At 43.4% G+C, this 27,577-nt stretch overlaps 1 protein-coding gene across 1 annotated transcript in view; it reads right to left on the minus strand.

Annotated features, from left to right (window-relative positions):
* zgc:103755 (uncharacterized protein LOC449988 homolog) overlaps positions 1–27,577 on the minus strand; it is a 119,064-nt gene that overhangs the window by 77,974 nt on the left and 13,513 nt on the right. Inside the window, exons 3-5 of the mRNA XM_063183415.1 lie at positions 11,828–11,967; positions 6,152–6,245; positions 2,338–2,499 (exon numbers count right to left, since the gene is read on the minus strand). Of these exons, the coding sequence (XP_063039485.1) occupies positions 2,338–2,499; positions 6,152–6,245; positions 11,828–11,967 (396 nt within the window). The remainder of the gene's footprint in view (positions 1–2,337; positions 2,500–6,151; positions 6,246–11,827; positions 11,968–27,577) is intronic.

Genomic DNA, 27,577 nt, shown 5'->3' on the forward strand with positions numbered 1-27,577 from the left:
CACTACACTACACTACACCGCAGCACACTACACTACACCGCACTCCACTGCACCACACCACACTACACTACATCGCACCGCACCGCACTTCACTACAGTACACCGCACTACACTGCACTGCACCACACTACACTGCACTGCACCACACCACACTACACTGCACTACACCACACTACACTGCACCACACCACACTACACTACATCGCACCGCACCGCACTTCACTACAGTACACCGCACTACACCACACTACACTGCACTGCACCACACCACACTACACTGCACTGCACTACACCACACTGCACTGCACCGCACCGCACTACACCACACCACACCACACCACACCGTACTACACTACACTACACTGCACTGCACCGCACCGCACCGCAGCACACTACACTGCACCGCACCTCACCGCACTACACTACACGGCACTGCACTATACACACACACACACACACACACACACACACACACACACACACACACACATATGCGTGCGTGTGTGCGTGTGTGTATCTAAGGGCCAAAACATACCAAGGCGGAACGGAACTGTCGCAGGGCGGACGCGGTCTTTCTGCTTAGTTTTGGCCGGCGTGCTTTTCCCTGCCTTGCACACTGACAGCGTCGGCGTGCGCGGCCAGTCCTGTTCAAAACCCTCCCCACAGCTAAAGCTAGCGTGCTACTTTGCCATTCATTTGAATGAGACACCGCCGGTCGCCGGCGTGAAAAATACGCTCGAGTTCTATTTTCCAAATCCAGCGCGGCGCGGAGCCGGTTTCCGCGCCGCTGACGCCCGACTACCGCCGGTTGGTGTGTAAGGACAGATAGGTTTCAATGTATTTTCACTGACGCCGGTAAAAACCGCGGCCGTTCCGCGCCGCGTTACCGCCTTGGTGTGTCAGACCCCTAAGGCTTTCATTACACAGAGGTAGGCAGAGAAATTCTGAGGCAGTTAAGGTTACAAATGTTTTACTTTTTACTCACACGTTTCGGCCCTCACGGCCTTCTTTGGGGCGTATCAAGACAGTTCCCCTTTCGTCACCCAAACACGAGAAACGAGTCCATTCGTAAAGGCACCATACAGGTTATATTTTTATCACATTTTATATTTTCAATAATACATGCATAAATGCAGAGAATTTCTCAACAGTTGATTTTTTCTGTTTTTCTCGTAAAGACTTCACGAATGGGCCGAGTTACGGTTGCCGAGTAGGCCTACCACGGCCACTACACCCCTGACTGGCAGATAACAGCATTCCTTAACAGTAGATGTGGAGAACAAAGTTGGACATCCACAGCGTCTGGCCCCTGCGAGACCAGAGCTTAAATGAATGCATAATATTGAAAGAGTTTCGTTACAAGATGACTTAAGCGTCATTTCTTTACTTTTGCATTGGCATTACAGTACAACAAAACCCCTAAACACACTGAGGGAGTAAGCCCTGTGTGTCTAAGCATAGAGATCTAGTTGGCAGTACTGGTGGTAGCAACTGAATTTGTTTTTAATCAACAGTTCGTCAACAGTCATGAGGCAGGCAAACTAGATTGATTAAGTGAGATGTCTGCCATGCGCTCCCTCTCTCCTCTCCTCTCCTCCCTCTGCCATGCGCTCCCTCCTTTCCTCCCTCGGCCCTCTCTCTAGAGTTAGCTAATTAGCTTGTCCAGCTAGCTCCAGCTGCATTCGCTCGCCTCTGGCCATAACCTATTAAAGCTGCAGTACCCATCCTGGCTTTTCTCTAAAACCCACGAAGACATACAGTATGTATCACAATAGTCTACAGCAGTGGTTCTCAATTGGAATAGTCTTGAGACCCACAATTTCCTGTGGTCGATACGTTGTGACCCAAACTGTGTGTCACACCGCCAGATTCTTCCAATAATAATAAAAAATATTACCATGCGTTTCATAATATGCATTATTATTTGCATTGTATGCTGATATACAATGTGTCTTATGAAGTAGTGGAGAGGAAAAGTCCTATTAACCATGTTTCACTCTGTCTTCAACATCATAGTCATTTTTAGTGCATTGCATCACAGCTCCGCGACCCACCCAGGAACCCTCCGCGACCCACTTTTGGGTCCCGACCCACCAGTTGAGAACCACTAGTCTACGGTATCCTTGTGCACACTACACATTACAGCCGTGATGTAATGGTGTAGGGACTTTGACTGCAGATCTCTCATCAACAATCTTCGGAGGTATCGTTCATCGGGGCCAGACTAAATAACTCCGGTCTCACATTTAGGCTGGTTTATCAGGCTACTAATGTTGGCCTCTTTATAACCCCGAAAACAACCCCTTCCCCACCCCCCTCTCACCCCTCACCCCTCACCTCCGGGTTGTGAGGCGTCCAGCACGACTCTGATGAGCTGCGGGACGTCAAAGTAGGCGGCGTAGTGAAGAGCGCTCATGTTGGTCCAGCGGCTCCGTAGCGACGGCTCGGCGCCTAGCAACAGCAGACGCCGCGCAAACACGGCTGCCCGCTCCGCATCGCCTGAGCACAGAGAAGAAAAAACACACCTCAGAGACAGAACATGGAAATGTGTGTGCGTGCGTGTGTGTGTGTGTGTGTGTGTGTGTGTGTGTGTGTGTGTGTGTGTGTGTGTGTGTGTGTGTGTGTGTGTGTGTGTGTGTGTGTGTGTGTGTGTGTTTGTGTTTGGCAATTTTACATTCCTACTTCACAGCTCATTTTGTGTTGTGCTGTTTTCCATCAAAAAGAGGATTCACTTTAGCGTGCTCAGATGTGCATCAAGAACATGGTCCGACACGTGTGATGGAAAAACAGTCATTATATGGCTTTAACGTCGGTTTTGTCACGGAAAGTTGGCTCTGGAGAAAGTTGTATTACTACATTTCATAGACGAGGTTTAAAGGGGCTCCAGGTAGGATTAAATGTTGAATTAATCACTGTCCCGAGTCAGCCGATGCTTATGCGAGTCATTAGTAAGTGAACGATGGCTCTGGCGACCGCTTCCACGGTCTGCTGTCAGAAGAACCCACATGCAATTTTTGGCAGCGTGGTCCGAAGCAGTGTCGTGGGAAACACTTTTCATTTGAAACATTGCTTTTCATACCGTATTCAGATTTGTATCAACTGCTGGTATTCCGTGATGAAATACAGTCTCACCACTAGTTTATTTGAACAGCACTTTTTCATTACAGTGTACCTGTAGATTTTGAGACAGGCATGCATCGGGCACCGTGCACACGACGTCATCCTACCTTGCTCCTACCAAAGAGATATAGAAAAGCCATGCAGAGGCAGAAGTTATGACTGGACCTGGCTGGTGAGTTCCAACACTTGCTCGAACACCTGGTGTTGCATCTCGTACAGGATATTCTCTTTCCTACGATCTTGAAAGTGATAGTGAAAGCCCAACTCCCATTGTCATTGTGACACAGCACTCCACAGCACAAAAGTGAACTCTGAACACTGCACACTGCACACAACGAAATTGCATTTATGCCTCACCCGTGCAAGGGGGCAGCCCTCAGTGGCGCCCCATGGGGAGCAGTGCGGTGTGACGGTACCATGCTCAGGGTACCTCAGTCATGGAGGAGGATGGGGGAGAGCACTGGTTGATTACTCCCCCCACCAACCTGGCGGGTCGGGAGTCGAACCGGCAACCTCTGAGATGCATATCTGCCGCCCTAACCGCTCACCCATGACTGCCCTCACTTGCTCGAACACCTGGTCATGCGTCTCGTACAGGATATTCCCTCTTTCCTACGATCTTATCCTTCTATCCCGCTAAAATGTTGATTGAAAATCATCTGGCGAGTCAGAAAAATGATCGAGTGATTAAGTTGTTTTTCGTTATTTCGTGCTGTTGATGGAAGTGTACACATCTTAGAACATGATGCGCTTTAAGTTGCTTAAAATTATGGTCAGACTTAGCCAGTTGTGGCTGTTGATAAGGTCTGCCAAATATTCCACAGGCACCCTGGAGCTAAGTCTGACCGTAATTTTAAGCAACTTTATTTCCTTGAGCCAAAGTGCACCTGCTTATGAGGGGAAAAAAAGTGAAGCAGCACTCCTCCATGACCAGCATTCCTTAGTGAACAGTTGTTTATTTTTATCACATGATGTGCTTTAACTTTCAATTCGCTTCAGTATCTGATGAAAAGGATGGTTCTTGTGTTCCTGTAAGCTATCAGCTCCTAGAGCTAAGATACAGTCTGTATTTAAATAATAATAATAATACCATTTAAAAAAGATAGAGTCTGTATTACTGCAACCCACCCCATATTTCACTCTTCTGTACATTATTAAAGACATTTAAGGCCTGCAAGGGCTTACAAGATAGCCGTGGGTAAAAAGATAGCGGTTGTTAAAAAAAAAGATTCTGCTCCAAGAATGTACACTATTCTTTTATTCATTTTAAAGATTATACGTACATGGGAGATAAGAAGATTAGCAGCTCTTTAATTTGGTGAAAAGATTTAGTACCACATTATTAAATCACATTAATCAAAGTATTTACATCACATTACACTTAGCTGACGCCATTTTAACCAAAATGCCTTTACACCTCTTAAGTACAGGGTATTGATTACAGTCCCTGGAGCAGTTTGGGGTTAGGTGCCTAGATCAAAGGCTCTTCAAGCCAGGTAGTGTGATGGAGAGTGGTATGGGTGGGATTCGAACCTGCAATGCTCTGATCTAAAGCCCACCTCCTTAACCAAGAGGCCAGTGTTTCCCAACCAGGGGTACGTGTACCACTAGGGGTACGCGAGCACACTGCAGGGGGTACTTGGAACATTTTAAATGTTAACAAATATATGGAGCTTAGTTACATTGGGATGGAGAAAGCGATATAGAACTTGACTTAGGGGGTACTCATGGCACAACAAAAAGGCTTGGGGGTACACAAGACAAAAAAGGTTGGGAAACATTGCACTAGGCCACAGCTTTCTCTTATTCATGAGCAAGTTTCTGTAATTAGCAGAGATGCACAGGATCCAAGATCCGGTTCCGGATCCGGCAGGATAATAGGGTTTTTCACAGGATCCGGATCCGGCAGGATCTTAAGCAGTGGATCCGGTATCCGGCAGTTACCTAAAAATCAGGATCTGGTGCATCTCTAGCCTAGGTTTTTCAGTCAGTCTTTCACAACCCCAATTGCTGCATGGAGTGAAAGCCCTTTGGAAGCGGCCAGTGCAGGCAGTGTGGCAGTAAGCCAATGAGTCTAAAAAATAGTTTGAGCCAGCGTAATAAAAAGGGCCCACGTGTGCGAGTAGGCTATGTGTTTCAACCCTTTCGTAGGATCCGGCATCCGGTTCCGGATCCGGCAGGATCTTAAGCAGTGGATCCGGTATCCGGCAGGATCCTAAAAATCAGGATCCGGTGCATCTCTAGTAATTAGATAACCAAAATCTATACACAAACACATTGCACTATCACTTTGGTATGATGAAAGGACGCCAATGCAGTATGGTGGAATTCATTATAAGGTAACACTTTACTTGACACCATTGTCATAAGCATGTCATTACAGTGTTATAGTAGTGTCATGGCACAGTTATGCATGCGTCAAAAACATTATGTCCATGTCATGAACATTTTATGAAGTTTGTCTTTGCCATAACCATAACCGAATGTCACTTGAGGCCAACAGGCAGAAAATGTTTATGACACAGACATAATGTTTATGACTTGTCTATGACTGTGTCGTGACACTATTATGACACTGTAATGACACGCTTATGACACCGGCGTCAAGTAAAGTGCTCCCGTTCATTATAAGGTAAAAGCCGACGCTCAGTGTTGACACATTGCATATGATATTGCATGCGCTTTCCTCCAGTATGAGGGGAATTTGTCGACTCTCTTTGAGACAGTATGAGGACAGCAATGCTTTTTTGAGGAGCTCGTTTTGAGGTTTAAAAAAGCTAGTGTTCACAGCAGGGTCTTTCCTCTTAAGTTTTAAGAAGCTCGCTAAAGACCCTTCTCTTCACAGAGAGCTGCCGTTCATAACGAAACTAATCCTAGTCATCCATTACCCTTCCATTACTAACTCTGCCATGCCTACACACAACATATATGTATCATGTATTGTATTGTAATGTAATGTAATGTAATGTAATGTAATGTAGTGAAATGTAATGTAATGTTGTGTAGTGTTATGTAATGTGTGAAGACCCACCGATGCCAGGAGCGCCGGCCTTACAGCAGTAGTGGAGGAGACTCATGTCCGTCAGGCCGTCCCGGTCATTCACCCCGCAGCCACGCGCCAGGATCTACACACACACACACAAGGAGAAAACATATACTATAATACACACAAGGAGAACACATATACTATATTACACAGCCGCGCGCCAGGATCTACACACACACACAAGGAGAACATACATAGACCATATTATACTATAATACACAGCCACGCGCCAGGATCTACACACACACACAAGGAGAACACATATACTATAATATACACACAAGGAGAACACATATACTATAATACACACAAGAAGAACACATACAGGTATATACTATATTACACAGCCACGCGCCAGGATCTACACACACACACAAGGAGAACACATATACCAGTGTTTCCCAAACTGTGGTGCGTGCACACCTGGGGGTGGGCAGCCTGCCATAAGGGGGTGCACGAGCTGAATAGAGCAATGGTGGATGGTGTTTTTTAATCCAGCATTAATGAATATTGGGAAGTTGCAGGGAATTGCTTGATTAATTGTATGCTGGAAGGATCCATCTGAGGTGTAATTTATAACTCCTAGACTTGTCATGCGACAAGTTCCATTGTAATGATGGCAGAAAAAACGCCAGGTCGATTGGAAATGAGCATTGCCCAAATGTGCGTCTGCAGCATTCGCTTAGGGGGTGCGCGATCCACATTGAAATGTAAAAGGGGGTGCACAGAGGAAAAAGTTTGGAAACCCCTGGCATATACTATAATACACAGCCACGCGCCAGGATCTACACACAAGGAGAACACATATACTATAATAATAATAATAATAATAATAATAATAATAATAATAATAATAATAATAATAATAATACATTTTATTTATTTATAATATAAAAGTACAATAAAAATACATGTTTTAAAATAAGAAAAAGAAGTAGAATGCATTTGAAAATAAAATAAAAATGAAAAACAATAAAAAATTAAAAAAAATACTATAATACACAGCCATACGTCAAGATCTACACAGTACACACAAGGAGAATAAATATACTATAATACACAGCCACGCGCCAGGATCTACACACAAGGAGAACACATATACTATTTTACATATCACTGATTCTTGAAAGTTTGGCAAAAACATGTCCCTGCAGTAAAATATTAATTCTGTTGAAAATCAACTAAATTTTCACAAACAAAATGAACCCAGGTAATGGCCAAGGGGTCTGTCACACGAATACATTTTTGTTTGAAATATTTAAGTGTAATTTTATTACTTTTCATGGCTATAAACCTGTCCACACCCTGTAAAAACGCCTGTCCCAAGGACTGGCATCATCATTTCAATTGACTTAAAATACAAAAATCACTAACAGAATTGAACAATATCACCATGATGTGGAAGACCATATTAAAGTGGTTCTACAGATGTGCACATAGTGGATGTAAAAAAATATGTACTATTATTTACTGATTGCTCAAAATGTGTCCAGCATATTGGTCACCACCGTCAGATTTTTTCTAAAAGACAATAAAATCAGGTATGCACAAGGTAATTTTCATTACTGAGGACCCCTTTTCAAACCTTTAGCTCTACTGCCTACTTCACCATCACTGAAGCTCCTGTAAGTTTATTATTTTGTCCTCAATTTGTTAATTTGTTTGGACACTGGTACTGTCCCAACCATAAACTGTCAACACCGTCGGGGGTTTTAATAGTATTGTATTAAATTAATGTTAATAAATATAATTTTTTTCAGAAAAGGTATGAAGCACCCAAGAAACAGAGCGAAAATGAAATGGCTAATGTGAACAAACAATGCATAATATTTAAAAGAGTGCTTTTTTGTCTCACACCGTCAGATGTCACCACCGTCAGATTTTGTTCTGCTCATCATGTTGTTCCATATTATACTAAATTGTGCTGGTTAATGAAACATTACTAGGCATGTTAGTAATAATTGTGATCCAAAATGATACTCTAGCCACCACTGAGGTGCATTTGGAGGTTTTTTTGTCAGAAAACCTGACGGTGGTGACATCTGATGGAGTTCACCAAAAAACACATGTTTTACGTGTTTTTGACATGTTTTAAGAATATGCATACAATAAGTATCTACAGTTATGTTGAATTGTTAAAGTAATTCACTTTAATACAGTAAACATGTGTTTTTACTTCTAATTCTGTCTGCCGCTGTTGACAAAACAAGAAAGAGCCCATTTTATGAAAAATGTTAAACATGGGGAGCTTGGTCAATGCATTTACTGCACAGCCAAGACCTACATCTATGATAATACACCTCTATATTTTGGATTTGAACAACTTAAAAGCTGTTTTTACCACATTTTCAACAACCAGTGGCTTACTTCCTAGGTAATCTAACTAATGAAGTAAAAACACATGTTCATACTGTGCACACACAAAAATAAAGTGTTTATGCAAGATGCCATTGACTTGAGAGGGCTATTTTTTTTGCTAAATGCAGGTACTAATTAGGCCACTTTCACCACTCTCAGATTACTGTCACCACTGTCAGTTCTTAAGTCACCACCGTAAGAAGGAGTTTTGGACATTTTAAAGGAATGTGCTTACAACATTTTCCTTAGGAGTTGTTGAAATATCAAAGTAATAGCCAATTTAAGCCTACACGAATATTTGTGAAATTACAAAAAAATGTTTGTTGTATTTAGGCGTTAAGTAAGCATCGTATGACGGTACATATTTTAAAATTAGAACACATGAAACAGTATTAAAATAGAACAAAAGTGAATTTTCAACATTTAAAGGCATATGTGTGAACCAAAAAATACACATAATCACTTAAAAACTCCAGATACATATGCAACCAAATCAATACAATTTTAATAACTTTTAATTGTGTCTGACGGTGTTGACAAAAAACAAGGTATGATCGGAGAAAAGCCTGATTTCTGAAAAAAATACATAATGGGGAGATTGGCCTTGTGCATTTCTGAAAAGCCAAGACCTTAGTCTACGAGGATATACCATATAATTTTGTAATTCACTTTGTTTTTTTCTGTCAACATTACAACCTGTTTTAGCCACTTTCTCAAGAATCAGTGATATACTTAAAAAATTTTAGGCGAGGCACCCTTTCAATTAATGAAAAATGTCAACGCACCCCAAAACAAACAAGGCGTAACATGGCATCGCATTCAATACCACACAAGCTTAGAAAAGTAAGACATTTGGAGACGTCACACGACCTACGTTCGAAGTTGCAGCTGACTGGGGCGACCTATACTTTATTGTGCGCAAATGGCAGATGAAAGATTCCACTGACTAGCATTAACTTATCAATGAGGGGGGCCCGCGGCACCCCTGTTGAGAAACACTGGGCTAGGCTAATTGGCTAATCTACCCGTATAGCCTGATCATCAGGGGTCAGCTGCTAACTGCTCTCTGAAGCCCTCAGCTCTCCACTAGCGGATTTGGAGCACAACAACAACAACAACTAAGGATGTGTAAACAAACCGAGTGGTGAAACAGTTCAGTTACAGTTGCCCTAACAGTTTCCCCAATGAGCTACCATTAAATTAATGTTTTGCTGTCGAAGACTTTTGCGTCAGGAAGGAACTATAGCCGAAATGAGCAAAACAATGTAGTGCTGTCTTGGCTGGCAAGGCCTGGGAGCTGAACTATAGAGGTGGTCAGGGCCGGATCAAGATGGCCTGGGGCCCCTAGGCTATAGGTTGCTGTGTGCCCCCCCACCCGAAGGCCAATTTCACGAAAAATGTACATAGACAGTGTCATAATTATGAGCTAGAAGTTCAGCATAACATGTCTACCAACTGTACTCAACATGATGGATACATTTTCCAATATTGCATCTTGTCACAATTCAGCAATTTTTCACTTTTTGGGCAATCAGGGGCCCCCTGGCTGGTGGGGGGGCCCTAGGCTGCAGCCATATCTAGCCTGTGCGTTAATCCGGCCCTGGAGGTGGTAAAAGCTGCAAATGAACCAAGCTAAGGTTCGCATGAACAGTTTCACACACGGGCAACCATTAATGGTTTACTATGCGAGACTATTTGTGCGTTACAATATGCAACCTTGCCTCCTCCACTTGTGCTTGTCTCCTTGCCCCACCTCCTGGCCCCTCCTCCGTGGAGAAACCGATAAAGTTTCTCAGCTGTGAGCCTAGCCACAACTTTTGAGGGACTGTTTTTCATTCACCCTCCCAATTGCAAATGAGAAGAAGGCTTTACAATTGAGCGTTTGCAAGATATTGAAATACAATGCTGTGGTCAGTGATGTCATCACGACATATTACTTCCTGGTAGGAGGAGACAAGCACAAGTGGAGGAGGCAAGGTCGCATATTGTAACGCACACTATGTGCTCGAATTCAAAACCATGGCAACTTTATATCTGAAATGCATTCACTACATGCTGTGCAGCAGTGCACTTTATTACATTACTTTGTACATTACATTTAGCTGATGCTTTCATCCAAAGCGACTGACAGATATTATTCAAGTACAGGGTATTGGTTACATCCTTGCAGCAATGTGCGGTTAGGTGCCTTGCTCAAGGGCACCTCAGCCATGGAGTGCGGTCGGGAGTGGAAGGGTGGGACTCGAACCTACAACCCTCTCTGAATCTAAAGCCCATCTCCTTGACCACTAGGCCACGGCTGCCTCCTTAGGACAGTAGGAAACTAGGCAATGCAAAATGCAAATCGGCTCCTACGTAGGCAATTATGTTGCGATCATTTGAATTCAGGCCCGTAATCTCCACTATCAGGCAATGCAAAACATGATATCGTCAATTCAAACAGTCAGAGCCCATAACTCAAGCAGTATTTTAACAACACAAGGACAATGCAGTCATTTGTTTGGTCCCCCTATCTTGACAAATGAACACAGCCTGTGATGCCTTGCTATCTGCATACGGTAACTGGTATTGACCAAAAAAAACAGTGTTAGTGTCCCAGTAGGGGTACTTCATCTTTAAAGGGACACTGTGTGAGATTTGTAGTTGTTTATTTCCATAATTCATGCTACCCATTCACTATTGTTACCTTTTTCATGAATATTTACCACCACCATGAAATTCTAAGTATTCATTATGACTGGAAAAATTGCACTTTTCATACATGAAAAGGGGGATCTTCTCCATAGTCCGCCATTTTGAATTTCCAGAAATAGCCATTTTTAGCTGCAAAAATGACTGTACTTGGGCCATACTAGAAACTATTTGTTTATTACGTAGTAAACTATCATGAAAAGGTCAAATTTGGCAATAGGCAACACAATTTCAATGAGCAGCATAGTTGCAGTACCTTTTTTGGCCATTTCCTGCACAGTGTCCCTTTAAACGTATTTGCTTAGTTTTTATTTAGTTAAGGAACAGAAATGAAATTGTGCTGTGCTTGTGCAAAACATTTTTAGTGGTAAACCCAGAGCATTTCTCTGTAGTTCAACCAAAGATTCTCTATTCTACATTTAAACCGTCTCTGCTTCAACGTACTGTATTGACTCAATGTTCTATTTTGTAACCAAGTTTCCAGTGTCTCATTCTTCACCGTCCTATCGCAATAAAGGTTAAATCCCCAGCACCCCCCCCCCAATTTTTTTTTTTTTAAAGGAAACAAAAGAAATGTTAGAAAAAATAGAGGTGATAGTGTGAAGGCCAGACCTCGTTGCCGATGAGGCCGATGTTCTTCTGGACCTGAGGAACCCACTGTCTCAGCACGGCGAAGAGCTCCGGTACCGTGGTCCGAGGGTCTCGCAGAACCTCCTTACACATCGGGTCATTGGGGTCGAAGAAGGAGAACTCTGGAGAGAGGAGGAAGGTCTTAGTTTAGTTTAGGTGGAGAAAGACAACTAGCTTAGTTTAGTTGGAGAAAGAAAACTAGCGGTAGCTTAGTTTAGTTGGAGAAAGACAACTAGCGGTAGCTTAGTTTAGTTAGAGTAAGGTAACTACCGGTAGCTTAGTTTAGTTGGAGAAAGGTAACTAGCTTAGTTTAGTTGGAGAAAGGTAGCTAGCTTAGCTTAGTTTAGTTGGAGAAAGGTAACTAGCTTAGTTTAGTTAGAGTAAGGTAACTACCGGTAGCTTAGTTTAGTTGGAGAAAGATAACTAGCGGTAGCTTAGTTTAGTTGGAGAAAGATAACTAGCTTAGTTTAGTTGGAGAAAGATAACTAGCGGCAGCTTAGTTTAGCTGGAGAAAGGTAGCTAGCTTAGTTTAGTTGGAGAAAGATAACTAGCTTAGTTTAGTTGGAGAAAGATAACTAGCGGCAGCTTAGTTTAGCTGGAGAAAGGTAACTAGCGGTAGCTTAGTTTAGTTGGAGAAAGGTAACTACCGGTAGCTTAGTTTAGCTGGAGACAGATAAATCGAGCAATCTGCGTTAGTTCTGGCAGACCACGTAGTCAACGCGCCCTTTTGCCTATTGGCTGACGCCGACCCAACCCATACAACTCTCCACTAATCACCTGCGCTTTGGTTAATCAGCTGCAGCTCGCAATTGGATGCTGACATATGGCGCGCTTTATTTAAACTACCGAATTTGTTTTCCTGTCATTGCTTTTTGCTGCTTGTTTTGCTCCCACCACCTCCCCTGCTCCACCAGACTAATCGTTGTCAAACAATGTCATGTTGTTGTTGCTTGCTCTGTTCTAGGGGGTATTTTGCCTTTCCAGCTAAATGGAAGGCACACCACCTGAGGATGCTGCTGTTCCCTGTATTGGCTTCCATGGAGCTCATGGAGAAGTCGGGGAACTTCCTCCGAACAGAGCCATACCCCCAAACACAAATGTATGCATTCAGAAATAAAGCTTCTGAAATATATCTCTGTTTCCCGTCTCATTTTTGACTAGAGTGGATCTGACAGAACTAGCTTAGTTTAGTTGGAGAAAGGTAACTAGCGGTAGCTTAGTTTAGCTGGAGAAAGGTAACTACCGGTAGCTTAGTTTAGTTGGAGAAAGGTAACTAGCGGTAGCTTAGTTTAGCTGGAGAAAGGTAACTAGCTTAGTTTAGTTGGAGAAAGATAACTAGCGGTAGCTTAGTTTAGTTTAGAGATGTGCAGGATCCAAGATTCAATTCAGACAGATTATGGCCACAAGGTTAATTAAAGCCGCGAGCGGCGATGACGGGCCCTCGCACCTACGGTCCAAGGCATATCGCCCCAAATCCCTCCACATCCTGCCCAAAACAAAAATGGAGTCTCTACGACGTTCGGTTCATGAGATAAAAATATTGAAGAACTCCACTTTTACTGCAGTTCATTTGCCTACCACATGGTGGCGCCATATCGGGTTGCCATAGTAGGCATATAGAAAAAGGTTTATATTCATTATATGCATGAACACATGCATTTGCACTGTTTTAAAAACACTGCAAACTAAAATAGTGGCCAACTTCCTGTTTCAATAAGAGGTCCAATTATCTCACTTCCTGTTGGGCTTGGCCATGTCACTGCATGACATTTTTTGTTCGCTTTAGTCAGCTACACACCCATGAAAAATTTGAAGTCCGTAGCTTGAACTTTATGCTGAACCCGCCCCGCAGGCCCATGACTTAAGGGGGCGCTAGAGAGCACATGTACCGAGTTAGGGGCGGGGCTTGTTTGGAGAGGTACGTGCTGCCCTACCAAACACCTGTGCGAAGTAACTTTGAAAGATATGCATGGCAACCCCCTCAGAAAGGGCACATTTTCTTTGATTTTTTCACCAGAATTCATCAAGCCGCCATCTTGTTTTCTTAAAACATATTGAAAATTCCTTCACAAAATGTCATCTCCAATGTCTTAAGATCATTTGCAAATTGGAACAAAACCAAACAAGTGTACGGTTGAGGAGGAGTACTTCAAAGTACATGGTATGACAATTTGGGCATATGTGAAAAGTTCAACTTCAAGTCCAATTACCTCACTTCCGGTTGGGTGTGGCCATGGCCTCCTGGAGACTTTTTTGCTTCTCTTAGTGAGATACACACCCAAAAAAAATTTGGAGTCCGTAGCTTCAACTTTATGCCGGTCCAGGCCCATAGGCCCAGGACTTAGGGGGGCGCTACAGAGCCCATGTGCTGAATTAGGGGTGGGGCTTGTTTGGAGAGGTACGTGCTGCCTTACCAAACACCTGTGCAAAGCAATGTTGAAATATATGCATGGCAACCCCCTCAAAAAGGGCACAGTATAAGGATATTTTCATATTTTTTTCATCAGATTTCAGCAAGCCGCCATCTTGTTTTCTTACAACATATTAAAAATTCCTTCGCAATATATCATCTGCGATGTCTTAAGATCATTTACAAATTGAAACGAAACCGAACAAGTGTACGGTTCAGGAGGAGTACATCAAAGTTCATGGTATGACAATTTCGTTTTATGTCAAAAGTTGCCAAAAGTTCAACTTTAAGTCCAATTACCTCACTTCCTGTTGGGTGTGGCTATGGCATCTTAAAGACTTTTCTGCTTGTCTCAGTGCGTTATACAACCAAAAAAATTTTGGAGTCCGTAGCTTCAACTTTTTGCCGGTCCAGCCCCATAGGCCCATGACTTAAGGGGGCGCTACTGAGCCCGTGGGCCGATTTGGGGGCGGGGCTTTTTTGGGGTCCGTCTCGCACCCATATCCAACACCTGTGCCAAGTTTCGTTAAAAGTTGAGCATGGCAACCACCTCAAAAATGGCCCGACAGGCGGGGAGGAGAAAAATAATAATAATAATAATTAAAGCCGCGAGCGGCGATGACGGGCCCTCGCACCTACGGTTCAAGGCATATCGCCCCAAATCCCGTCTCATCCTGCCCAAAACAAAAATGGAGTCTCTACGACGTTCGGTTCACGAGATAAAGATATTTAAGAAATCCACTTTTACTGCAGTTCATTTACCTACCATATGGTGGCGCTATATCAGGTTGCCATAGTAGGCATATAGAAAAAGGTTTATAGTCATTATATGCATGAACACATGCATTTGCACTGTTTTAAAACACTGCAAACTAAAATAGTGGCCAACTTCCTGTTTCAATAAGAGGTCCAATTATCTCACTTCCTGTTGGGCGTGGCCATGTCACTGCATGACATTTTTTGTTCGTTTTAGTCAGATACACATCCATAAAAAATGTGAAGTCCGTAGCTTGAACTTAATGCTGAACCCGCCCCATAGGCCCATGACTTAAGGGGGCGCTACAGAGCCCATGTACCGAGTTAGGGGCGGGGCTTGTTTGGAGAGGTACGTGCTACCCTACCAAACAGCTGTGCGAAGTAACTTTGAAAGATATGCATGGCAACCCCCTCAGAAAGGGCACATTTTGTGTGATTTTTTCACCAGAATTCATCAAGCCGCCATCTTGTTTTCTTAAAATATATTGAAAATTCCTTCACAAAATATCATCTCCAATGTCTTAAGATCATTTGCAAAATGGAACAAAACCAAACAATTGTACGATTCAGGAGGAGTACTTCAAAGTACATGGTATGATAATTTGGGCATATGTGAAAAGTTCAACTTCAAGTCCAATTACCTCACTTCCTGTTGGGTGTGGCCATGGCCTCCTGTAGACTTTTTTGCTTGTACTAGTGAGATACACACCCCCAAAAAATTTGGAGTCCGTAGCTTCAAATTTATGCCGGTGGAGGCCCATAGGCCCAGGACTTAGGGGGGCGCTACAGAGCCAATGTACTGAGTTAGGGGTGGAGCTTGTTTGGAGAGGTACGTGCTGCCTTACCAAACACCTGTGCGAAGCACTGTTGAAAGATATGCATGGCAACCCCCTCAGAAAGGGCACAGTAAAGCACATTTTCCTTGATTTTTTCATCAGACTTCAGCAAGCCGCCATCTTGTTTTCTTAAAACCTAGTAAAAAATCCTTCGCAATATATCATCTGCGATGTCTTAAGATCATTTACAAATTGAAACGAAACCGAACAAGTGTACCGTTCAGGAGGAGTACATCAAAGTTCATGGTATGACAATTTAGTTGTATGTCAAAAGTTGACAAAAGTTCAACTTTAAGCCCAATTACCTCACTTCCTGTTGGGTGTGGCCATGGCATCTCAAAGACTTTTTTGCTTGTCTTAGTGAGCTATACAAGCGATACAATTTTGAAGTCCGTAGCTTCAAATTTTTGCCGGTCCTGCCCCATAGGCCCACGACTTAAGGGGGCGCTACTGAGCCCGTTGGCGGATTTGGGGTCTGAGCTTTATTTGAGTCCGTCTGGCACTCATATCCAACACCTGTGCCAAGTTTCGTTCAAATTTGAGCATGGCAACCACCTCGAAAATGGCCCGACAGGCGCGGAGGAGACAAATAATAATAATAATAATTAAAGCCGCAAGCGGCGATGACGGGCCCTCGCACCTACGTTGCAGGGCCGGGGCATGCCACCTAGCATGTTGCTATGTCCCCCCTCCAAAAAAATGGAATCTGTACGACGTTCGGTTCACGAGATATTGAAGAAAAACTAATTAGCATGAATTAGCATTCAAAATTAGCATTAGCATTGTCATGATTAGCGTGTTGCTATGACCCCCTAAAAAAAAAATGGAGTCTGTACAACGTTCAGTTCCCAAGATATTGAAGAATTACACTTTTCCTGCAGTTCCATTGCCTACCACATGGTGGCGCTATACCTTATCTACATTTCAGGCTTATAGAAGAGTTAGTATTCATCATGTGCATACATGTGTGCGTTTGCACTGTTTTAAAACATTACAAACTGAAATGGTGTCCAACTTCCTGTTTTAAAATGCCAAAAAAGTCAAAATATGTCACTTCCTGTTGGGCGTGGCCATATCATTGTATGGACTTTATTGTGCGCCTTAGTGAGATACACAACTTAAAAAAAGTCCCGAGTCTCTAGCTCAAAGTAGATGTTGGCCCCGCCCCTAAACCAGTTTGGGGGCGTGGCCTCCATTTCAGGCATATAGAAAAGTTAGTATTCATTACATGCATACATGTGTGCGTTTTCACTGTTACAAAACACTCCAAACTGAAATGGTGGCCAACTTCCTGTTTTAAAAAGCCAAATATGTGACTTCCTGTTGGGCGTGGCCATATCGTTGTATGGACTTTATTGTTCGCCTTAGTGAGATACACAACTTAAAAAAAGTCCCGAGTCTGTAGCTCAAAGTAGATGTTTGCCCCGCCCCTAAATGTGTTTGGGGGCGTGGCCTCCATTTCAGGCATATACAAAAGTAAGTATTCATTATATGCATGCATGTGTGCGTTTGCAGGGTTTTAAAACACTCCAAACTGAAATGGTGGCCAACTTCCTGTTTTAAAATGACAAAATAGTCAAAACATGTCACTTCCTGTTGGGCGTGGCCATATCGTTATATGGACTTTATTGTGCGCCTTAGTGAGATACACAACTTAAAAAAAGTCCCGAGTCTCTAGCTCAAAGTAGATGTTGGCCCCGCCCCTAAACCAGTTTGGGGGCGTGGCCTCCTTTTCAGGCATATAGAAAAGTTAGTATTCATTACATGCATACATGTGTGCGTTTTCACTGTTACAAAACACTCCAAACTGAAATGGTGGCCAACTTCCTGTTTTAAAAAGCCAAATATGTGACTTCCTGTTGGGCGTGGCCATATCGTTGTATGGACTTTATTGTTCGCCTTAGTGAGATACACAACTTAAAAAAAGTCCCGAGTCTGTAGCTCAAAGTAGATGTTGGCCCCGCCCCTTAATGTGTTTGGGGGCGTGGCCTCAATTTCAGGCATATACAAAAGTAAGTATTCATTATATGCATGCATGTGTGCGTTTGCAGGGTTTTAAAACACTCCAAACTGAAATGGTGGCCGACTTCCTGTTTTAAAATGACAAAATAGTCAAAATATGTCACTTCCTGTTGGGCGTGGCCATATCGTTATATGGACTTTATTGTGCGCCTTAGTGAGATACACAACTTAAAAAAAGTCCCGAGTCTCTAGCTCAAAGTACATGGTATGACACTTTGGGCATATGTCAAAAGTTCAACTTCAAGTCCAATTACCTCACTTCCTGTTGGGTGTGGCCATTGCCTCCTGTAGACTTTTTTGCATCTCTTACTGTGATACACACCCAAAAAAAATTTGGAGTCCGTAGCTTCAACTTTATGCCGGTCCAGGCCCATAGGCCCAGGACTTAGGGGGGCGCTACAGAGCCCATGTGCTGAATTAGGGGTGGGGCTTGTTTGGAGAGGTACGTGCTGCCTTACCAAACACCTGTGCAAAGCAATGTTGAAATATATGCATGGCAACCCCCTCAAAAAGGGCACAGTATAAGCATATTTTCATATTTTTTTCATCAGACTTCAGCAAGCCGCCATCTTGTTTTCTTACAACATATTAAAAATTCCTTTGCAATATATCATCTGCGATGTCTTAAGATCATTTACAAATCGAAACGAAACCGAACAAGTGTACCGTTCAGGAGGAGTACATCTAAGTTCATGGTATGACAATTGTGTCGTATGTCAAAAGTTGCCAAAAGTTCAACTTTAAGTCCAATTACCTCACTTCCTGTTGGGTGTGGCCATGGTATCTTAAAGACTTTTTTGCTTGTCTTAGTGCGTTATACAAGCAAAAAAATTTTGGAGTCCGTAGCTTCAACTTTTTGCCGGTCCCGCCCCATAGGCCCATGACTTAAGGGGGCGCTACTGAGCCCGTGGGCCGATTTGGGGGCGGGGCTTTTTTGGGGTCCGTCTCGCACCCATATCCAACACCTGTGCCAAGTTTCGTAAAAAGTTGAGCATGGCAACCACCTCAAAAATGGCCCGACAGGCGGGGAGGAGACAAATAATAATAATAATTAAAGCCGCAAGCGGCCTTGGCGGGCCCTCGCACCTGCGGCCCGGGGGCCGTGGCATGACGCCCTGCCCTAATACACCCCTACCTGTGAAAAACAGATGAAGCGTAAAACTTTTCTGACAGGTATGAGGAAGGTGAAGGCGTCATTGTCGTAGCACTGCCGTCTTTGCATTGCCATTACAATCATATAGACGCATGCACAATGTTTTAATTTCCACATTTTTAGCAATTCATTCGCCTAAAACATGGTGGCACTACACTTGGTAGCCACTGCAGTCACATATATATGCCAGCTTCGGACAGGTCTCTGCAGGGCGTACATTGTGCAGGGGCGTGGAATGCCACCTAGCATGTTGCTATGCCCCCCCCCCCCCAAAAAAAATGTAGTCTGTACGGTGGCACTACACTTGGTAGCCACTGCAGTCACATATATATGCCAGCTTCGGACAGGTCTCTGCAGGGCGTACATTGTGCAGGGGCGTGGAATACCACCTAGCATGTTGCTATGCCCCCCCCAAAAAAATGGAGTGTGTACGAGGTTCGGTTCACGAGATATATAAGAAAAACTAATTAGCATGAATTAGCATTCAAAATTTGCATTAGCATTGTCATGATTAGCGTGTTGCTATGACCCCCTAAAACAAAAATGGAGTCTGTACGATGTTCAGTTCCCAAGATATTGAAGAATGAAACTTTTCCTGCAGTTCCTTTGCCTACCACTTGGTGGCGCTATACCTTATGTACATTTCAGGCTTATAGTAGAGTTAGTTGTTCATTATGTGCATACATGTGTGCTTTGCACTGTTTTAAAACACTCCAAACTGAAATGGTGGCCAACTTCCTGTTTTTAAATGCCAAAAAAGTCAAAATATCTCACTTCCTGTTGGGCGTGGCCATATCGTTGTATGGACTTTATTGTTCGCCTTAGTGAGATACACAACTTAAAAAAACTCCCGAGTCTGTAGCTCAAAGTAGATGTTAGCCCCGCCCCTAAACGTATATGGGGGCGTGGCCTCAATTTTAGGCATATATAAAAATTTATAGTCATTATATGCATACATGTGTGAGTTTGCACCATTTGAAAACACTCCAAACTGAAATGGTGGCCAACTTCCTGTTTTAAAATTAGATGCCTAAATTCATTAAGCCGCCATCTTGTCAAATTACGAGATATCAAAAATTCCTTCGCAATTTGTCATCGTCAATGCCTTGAGCTCATGTACAACGAATATAAAGCGAGTGCGATGTACGGTTTATGAGGAGTGTTTCAAATTCCTTGGTGTGTCAAATTCCATCGTATGTCAAGAGTTCAACTTCAAGTCCAATTATCTCACTTCCTGTTGGGCGTGGCCATGGCATTGTATGACGTTTTTGGTTCGTCTTAGTGAGATACACACCCCCAAAAAATTTCGAGTCCGTAGCTCAAACTATATGTTGGCTCGCTCCTATAGGCCTACGCGTTAGGGGGCGTGTCCTCGTCCCCTTGTCCCACCCCGACCCGAGCTTCTGGTTCTGAGTAGCGGTTACCATATCCGATCACCGTGCAAAAGGCCGAGCCACCAAGTGCTTCCCACACCAAATGCACAGCCCAAACGTGGATGAAAAAGAAAAATAATAATAATAATTAAAGCCGCAAGCGGCGATGACGGGCCCTCGCACACATGCATTGCAGGGACGGGGCATGCCACCTAGAATGTTGCTATGCCCCCCCAGGAAAAATGGAGTCTGTACGACGTTCGGTTCACGAGATATTGACGAAAAAGTAATTAGCATGAACTAGCATTGAAAATTAGCATTAACATTGTCATGATTAGCATGTCGCTATGACCCCCTAAAACAAAAATGGAGTCTGTACGACGTTCAGTTCCCAAGATATTGAAGAATTACACTTTTCCTGCCATTCCTTTGCCTACCACATGGTGGCGCTATACCTTATCTACATTTCAGGCTTATAGAAGAGTTAGTATTCATTATGTGCATACATGTGTGCATTTGCACTGTTTTAAAACACTGTAAAGTGAAATGGTGGCCAACTTCCTGTTTTAAAATGCCAAAAAAGTGAAAAAAAATCTCACTTCCTGTTGGGCGTGGCCATATCGTTGTATGGACTTTATTGTGCGCCTTAGTGAGATACACAACTTAAAAAAACTCCCGAGTCTGTAGGCCAAAGTAGATGTTGGCCCCGCCCCTAAACGTGTTTGGGGGCGTGGCCTCCATTTCAGCCATATACAAAAGTTAGTTTTCATTATATGCACATATGTGTACGTTTGCACTGTTACAAAACACTCCAAACTGAAATGGTGGCCAACTTCCTGTTTCAAAAGTCAAAATATGTGACTTCCTGTTGGGCGTGGCCATATCGTTGTATGGACTTTATTGTTCGTCTTAGTGAGATACACAACTTTAAAAAAGTCCTGAGTCTTTAGCTCAAAGTAGATGTTGGCCCCGCCCCTAAATGTGTTAGGGGGCGTGGCCTCCATTTCAGGCAAATACAAAAGTAAGTATTCATTATATGCATACATGTGTGCGTTTGTAGGGTTTTAAAACAATCCAAACTGAAATGGTGGCCAACTTCCTGTTTTAAAATGCCAAATATGTGACTTCCTGTTGGGCGTGGCCATATCGTTGTATGGACTTTATTGTGCGCCTTAGTGAGATACACAACTTAAAAAAAGTCCCGAGTCTGTAGCTCAAAGTAGATGTTTGCCCCGCCCCTAAATGTGTTTGGGGGCGTGGCCTCCATTTCAGGCATATACAAAAGTAAGTATTCATTATATGCATGCATGTGTGCGTTTGCAGGGTTTTAAAACACTCCAAACTGTAATGGTGGCCAACTTCCTGTTTTAAAATGACAAAATAGTCAAAATATGTCACTTCCTGTTGGGCGTGGCCATATCGTTATATGGACTTTATTGTGCGCCTTAGTGAGATACACAACTTAAAAAAAGTCCCGAGACTCTAGCTCAAAGTAGATGTTGGCCCCGCCCCTAAACCTGTTTGGGGGCGTGGCCTCCATTTCAGGCATATAGAAAAGTTAGTTTTCATTATATGCATACATGTGTGCGTTTGCACTGTTACAAAACACTCCAAACTGAAATGGTAGCCAACTTCCTGTTTTAGAATTAGATACCTAAATTCATGGAGCCGCCATCTTGGCAAATTACGAGATATGAAAAATTCCTTCGCAATATATCATCTTCAATGCCTTGACCTCATGTCCACAGAATATGAAGTCAATACGATGTACGGTGTAGGACAAGTACGTAAAAGTACGTAAAAAATGCTAAAAAATGCCAAAAAAGTCAAAATATCTCACTTCCTGTTGGGCGTGGCCATATCGTTGTATCGGACTTTATGATGCGCCTTAGTGAGATACACACCCTAAAAAAAGTCCCGAGTCTCTAGCTCAAAGTATATGTCGGCCCCGCCCCTAAACGCTTTTGGGGGCGTGGCCTCGTACCCGTGTTCCATCGGGGGTTAATATTCGGCGTCTGAGTAGCGGTGGGAATCTCCAATGTGTGTACCAAGTGGCGTAAGTGTACGAGCACCGGAAGTGCCCGAAAAATGGCCCAACAGTGCTAAAGACTAAGGAGAAAAATAATAATAATAATAATAATTTTTCGGAAAACAATAGGGCTTCGCACCGAGAGGGCGAAGGGCCACCGCGTGGCCCTTGCACTTCGGTGCTCGGGCCCTAATAATAATCCGAGCAAGAACAATAGGGCCTCGCGCCTTCGGTGCTCGGGCCCTAATTAAAGCCGCAAGCGGCCTTGGCGGGCCCTCGCACCTGCGGCCCGGGGGGCATGGCACATCGCCCTGCCCTAATACACCCCTACCTGTGAAAAACGGATGAAGTGTAACAATTTTCTGACAGGTATGAGGAAGGAGAAGGCGTCATTGTCTTAGCACTGCCGTCTTTGCATTGCCATTTCAGTCATATAGACGCATGCAAAATGTTTTAATTTCCATATTTATAGCAATTAATTTGTCTAAAACATGGTGGCACTGACCTGGTAGCCACTGCAGTCACATATACGCCAGCTTCGGACAGGTCTGTGCAGGGCGTACATTGTGCAGGGGCGTGGCATGCCACCTAGCATGTTGCTATGCCCCCCCCCCCAAAATGGAGTCTGTACGAGGTTCGGTTCACGAGATATTGAAGAAAAACTAATTAGCATGAATTAGCATTCAAAATTAGCATTAGCATTGTCATGATTAGCGTGTTGCTATGACCCCCTAAAACAAAAATGGAGTCTGTACGATGTTCAGTTCCCAAGATATTGAAGAATGAAACTTTTCCTGCAGTTCCTTTGCCTACCACTTGGTGGCGCTATACCTTATTTACATTTCAGGCTTATAGTAGAGTTAGTTGTTCATTATGTGCATACATGTGTGCTTTGCACTGTTTTAAAACACCACAAACTGAAATGGTGGCCAACTTCCTGTTTTTAAATGCCAAAAAAGTCAAAATATCTCACTTCCTGTTGGGCGTGGCCATATCGTTGTATGGACTTTATTGTTCGCCTTAGTGAGATACACAACTTAAAAAAACTCCCGAGTCTGTAGCTCAAAGTAGATGTTGGCCCCGCCCCTAAAAGTGTTTTGGGGCGTGGCCTCAATTTCAGGCATATACAAAAATGTATAGTCATTATATGCATACATGTGTGAGTTTGCACCGTTTGAAAACACTCCAAACTGAAATGGTGGCCAACTTCCTGTTTTAAAATTAGATGCCTAAATTCATTAAGCCGCCATCTTGTCAAATTACGAGATATCAAAAATTCCTTCGCAATTTGTCATCGTCAATGCCTTGAGCTCAAGTACAACAAATATAAAGTGAGTGCGATGTACGGTTTAGGAGGATTGTTTCAAATCCCATTACATGTAAATTTGAAAAAAGTCCAATTATCTCACTTCCTGTTGGGCGTGGCTAATGGGTTGGCATTGCAAATTTGTTTGGTTTAGTGAGATATATATGCATATTTTTTTTCGTGGCCAAACGACAAACTATATGTCAGCCAGGGATTTCAATGCGATAGGGGGCGCTATTCTGTGCCCGGGGCCAATCCGGATCCGAACTTCCGGTTCTGAGTAGCGGTTGCCATGTCCAATCACCATGCAAAAGGCCGAGCCACCAAGTGCTTCCCACACCAAATGCACAGCCCGAACGTGGATGAAAAAGAAAAATAATAATAATAATAATAATAATCCGAGCAAGAACAATAGGGCCTCGCGCCTTCGGTGCTCGGGCCCTAATAATAAAAAACATTGCAAGAACAATAGGGCCTCGCACCCTCCGGTGCTCGGGCCCTAATTAAAGCCGCGAGCGGCGATGACGGGCCCTCGCACCTACGGTTCAAGGCATATCGCTCCAACTCCCGTCGCATCCTGCCCAAAACAAAAATGGAGTCTCTACGATGTTCGGTTCACGAGATAAAGATATTTAAGACATCCACTTTTACTGCAGTTCATTTGCCTACCATATGGTGGCGCTATATCAGGTTGCCATAGTAGGTATAGAGAAAAAGGTTTATATTCATTATATGCATGAACACATGCATTTGCACTGTTTTAAAAACACTGCAAACTAAAATAGTGGCCAACTTCCTGTTTCAATAAGAGGTCCAATTATCTCACTTCCTGTTGGGCGTGGCCATGTCACTGCATGACATTTTTGGTTTGTTTTAGTCAGTTATACATCCATGAAAATTTTGAAGTCCGTAGCTTGAACTTAATGCTGAACCCGCCCCATAGGCCCATGACTTAAGGGGGCGCTACAGAGCCCATGTACCGAGTTAGGGGCGGGGCTTGTTTGGAGAGGTACGTGCTGCCCTACCAAACACCTGTGCGAAGTAACTTTGAAAGATATGCATGGCAACCCCCTCAGAAAGGGCACATGTTCTGTAATTTTTTCACCAGAATTCATCAAGCCGCCATCTTGTTTTCTTAAAACATATTGAAAATTCCTTCACAAAATATCATCTCCAATGTCTTAAGACCATTTACAAATTGGAACAAAACCAAACAAGTGTACGGTTCAGGAGGAGTACTTCAAAGTACATGGTATGACAATTTGGGCATATGTGAAAAGTTCAACTTCAAGTCCAATTACCTCACTTCCTGTTGGGTGTGGCCATGGCCTCCTGTAGACTTTTTTGCTTGTCTTAGTGAGATACACACCCCCAAAAAATTTGGAGTCCGTAGCGTCAAATTTATGCCGGTCGAGGTCCATAGGCCCAGGACTTAGGGGGGCGCTACAGAGCCAATGTGCTGAGTTAGGGGTGGGGCTTGTTTGGAGAGGTACGTGCTGCCTTACCAAACACCTGTGCGAAGCAATGTTGAAAGATATGCATGGCAACCCCCTCAGAAAGGGCACAGTAAAAGCACATTTTCTGTGATTTTTTCATCAGACTTCAGCAAGCCGCCATCTTGTTTTCTTACAACATATTGAAAATTCCTTCGCAATATATCATCTGCAATGTCTTGAGATCACTTATGAATTGAAACGAAACCGATCAAGATAAAACGGTTAAAACGGCTAAAATGGTGGCCAACTTCCTGTTTCAATAAGAGGTCCAATTATCTCACTTCCTGCTGGGCGTGGCCATGTCAGTGCATGACATTTTTTGTTCATTTTAGTCAGTTACACATCCATAAAAATTTTGAAGTCCGTAGCTTGAACTTTATGCTGAACCCGCCCCATAGGCCCATGACTTAAGGGGGCGCTACAGAGCCCATGAACCGAGTTAGGGGTGGGGCTTGTTTGGAGAGGTACGTGCTGCCCTACCAAACACCTGTGCGAAGCAACATTGAAAGATATGCATGGCAACCCCCTCAGAAAGGGCACAGTGGAGGCACATTTTCTGTCATTTTTTCATCAGAATACATCAAGCCGCCATCTTGTTGTCTTACAACATATTGAAAATTCCTTCGCAATATATCATCTGCAATGTCTTAAGATCATTTGCAAATTGAAACGAAACTGAACAGTTGTACGGTTCAGGACGAGTACATCAAAGTTCATGGTATGACAATTTTGTTGTATGTCAAAAGTTGCATTTCAAGTCCAATTACCTCACTTCCTGTTGGGTGTGGCCATATCATCCTAAAGACTTTTTTGATTGGCTTAGTGAGATACACACACAAAAAAAATGTGGAGTCTGTAGCTTCAACTTTATGCCGGTCCCGCCCCTTAGGCCCATGACTTTAGGGGGCGCTACAGAGCCCATGTGCTAAGTTAGGGGTGGGGCTTGTTTTGAGAGGTACGTTGTGGCCTACCAAACACCTGTGCAAAGCAACATTGAAAGATATGCATGGCAACCCCCTCAGAAAGGGCACAGTGGAGGCACATTTTCTGTCATTTTTCCATCAGAATACATCAAGCCGCCATCTTGTTTTCTTACATTATATTGAAAATTCCTTCGCAATAAATCATCTGCAATGTCTTAAGATCATTTACAAATTGAAATGAAACCGAACAGTTGTACGGTTCAGGACAAGTACATCAAAGTTCATGATATGACAATTTTGTCGTATGTCAAAAGTTGAAATTACAGTCCAATTTCCTCACTTCCTGTTGGGTGTGGCCATGGCCTCCTGTAGACTTTTTTGCTTCTCTTAGTGAGATACACACCCAAAAAAAATTGGAGTCCGTAGCTTCAACTTTATGCCGGTCCAGGCCCATAGGCCCAGGACTTAGGGGGGCGCTACAGAGCCCATGTGCTGAGTTAGGGGTGGGGCTTGTTTTGAGAGGTACGTGCTGCCTTACCAAACACCTGTGCGAAGCAATGTTGAAAGATATGCATGGTAACCCCCTCAGAAGGGTCACAGTAGAAGAACATTTTCTGCGATTTTGTCATCGGACTTCAGCAAGCCGCCATCTTGTTTTCTTACAATATATTGAAAATTCCTTCGCAATATATCATCTGCGATGTCTTAAGATCATTTACAAATTGAAACGAAACCGAACAGTTGTACGGTTCAGGACAAGTACATCAAAGTTCATGGTATGACAATTTTGTCGTATGTCAAAAGTTGACAAAAGTTCAACTTTAAGTCCAATTACCTCACTTCCTGTTGGGTGTGGCCATGGCATCTCAAAGACTTTTTTGCTTGTCTCAGTGAGATATACAACCAAAACAATTTTGGAGTCCGTAGCTTCAACTTTTTGCCGGTCCCTCCCCATAGGCCCATGACTTAAGGGGGCGCTACAGAGCCCCTGGGCCGATTTGGGGGCGGGGCATTTTTGGAGTCCTTCGTGCCCACATACCGAATGCCTGTGCCGAGTTTCGTTAAAAGTTACGCATGGCAACCCCCTCAAAATGGGCCCGACGTGCGGTAAGAAGACAAAAAATAATAAAAAACATTGCAAGAACAATAGGGCCTCGCACCCTCCGGTGCTCGGGCCCTAATAATAAAAAACATTGCAAGAACAATAGGGCCTCGCACCCTCCGGTGCTCGGGCCCTAATTATCAGGAACCATGGCCGTAACTACCATTGGGGACAGAGAGGTCATGTCCTCTGTATTTTTTTTTTCAGTAATGTAAAATTTATCTATGATGAAAATATATATATTATCAAAAATTGTCAAATTAAGTCTGTCTACGCCACCCCCATGTATTCTCACAGCAGTGATTAACCCATTGATGCCTGATGTT

The sequence above is a fragment of the Engraulis encrasicolus genome, chromosome 19 (assembly GCF_034702125.1).
Source record: "Engraulis encrasicolus isolate BLACKSEA-1 chromosome 19, IST_EnEncr_1.0, whole genome shotgun sequence".
Taxonomy (NCBI): domain Eukaryota; kingdom Metazoa; phylum Chordata; class Actinopteri; order Clupeiformes; family Engraulidae; genus Engraulis; species Engraulis encrasicolus.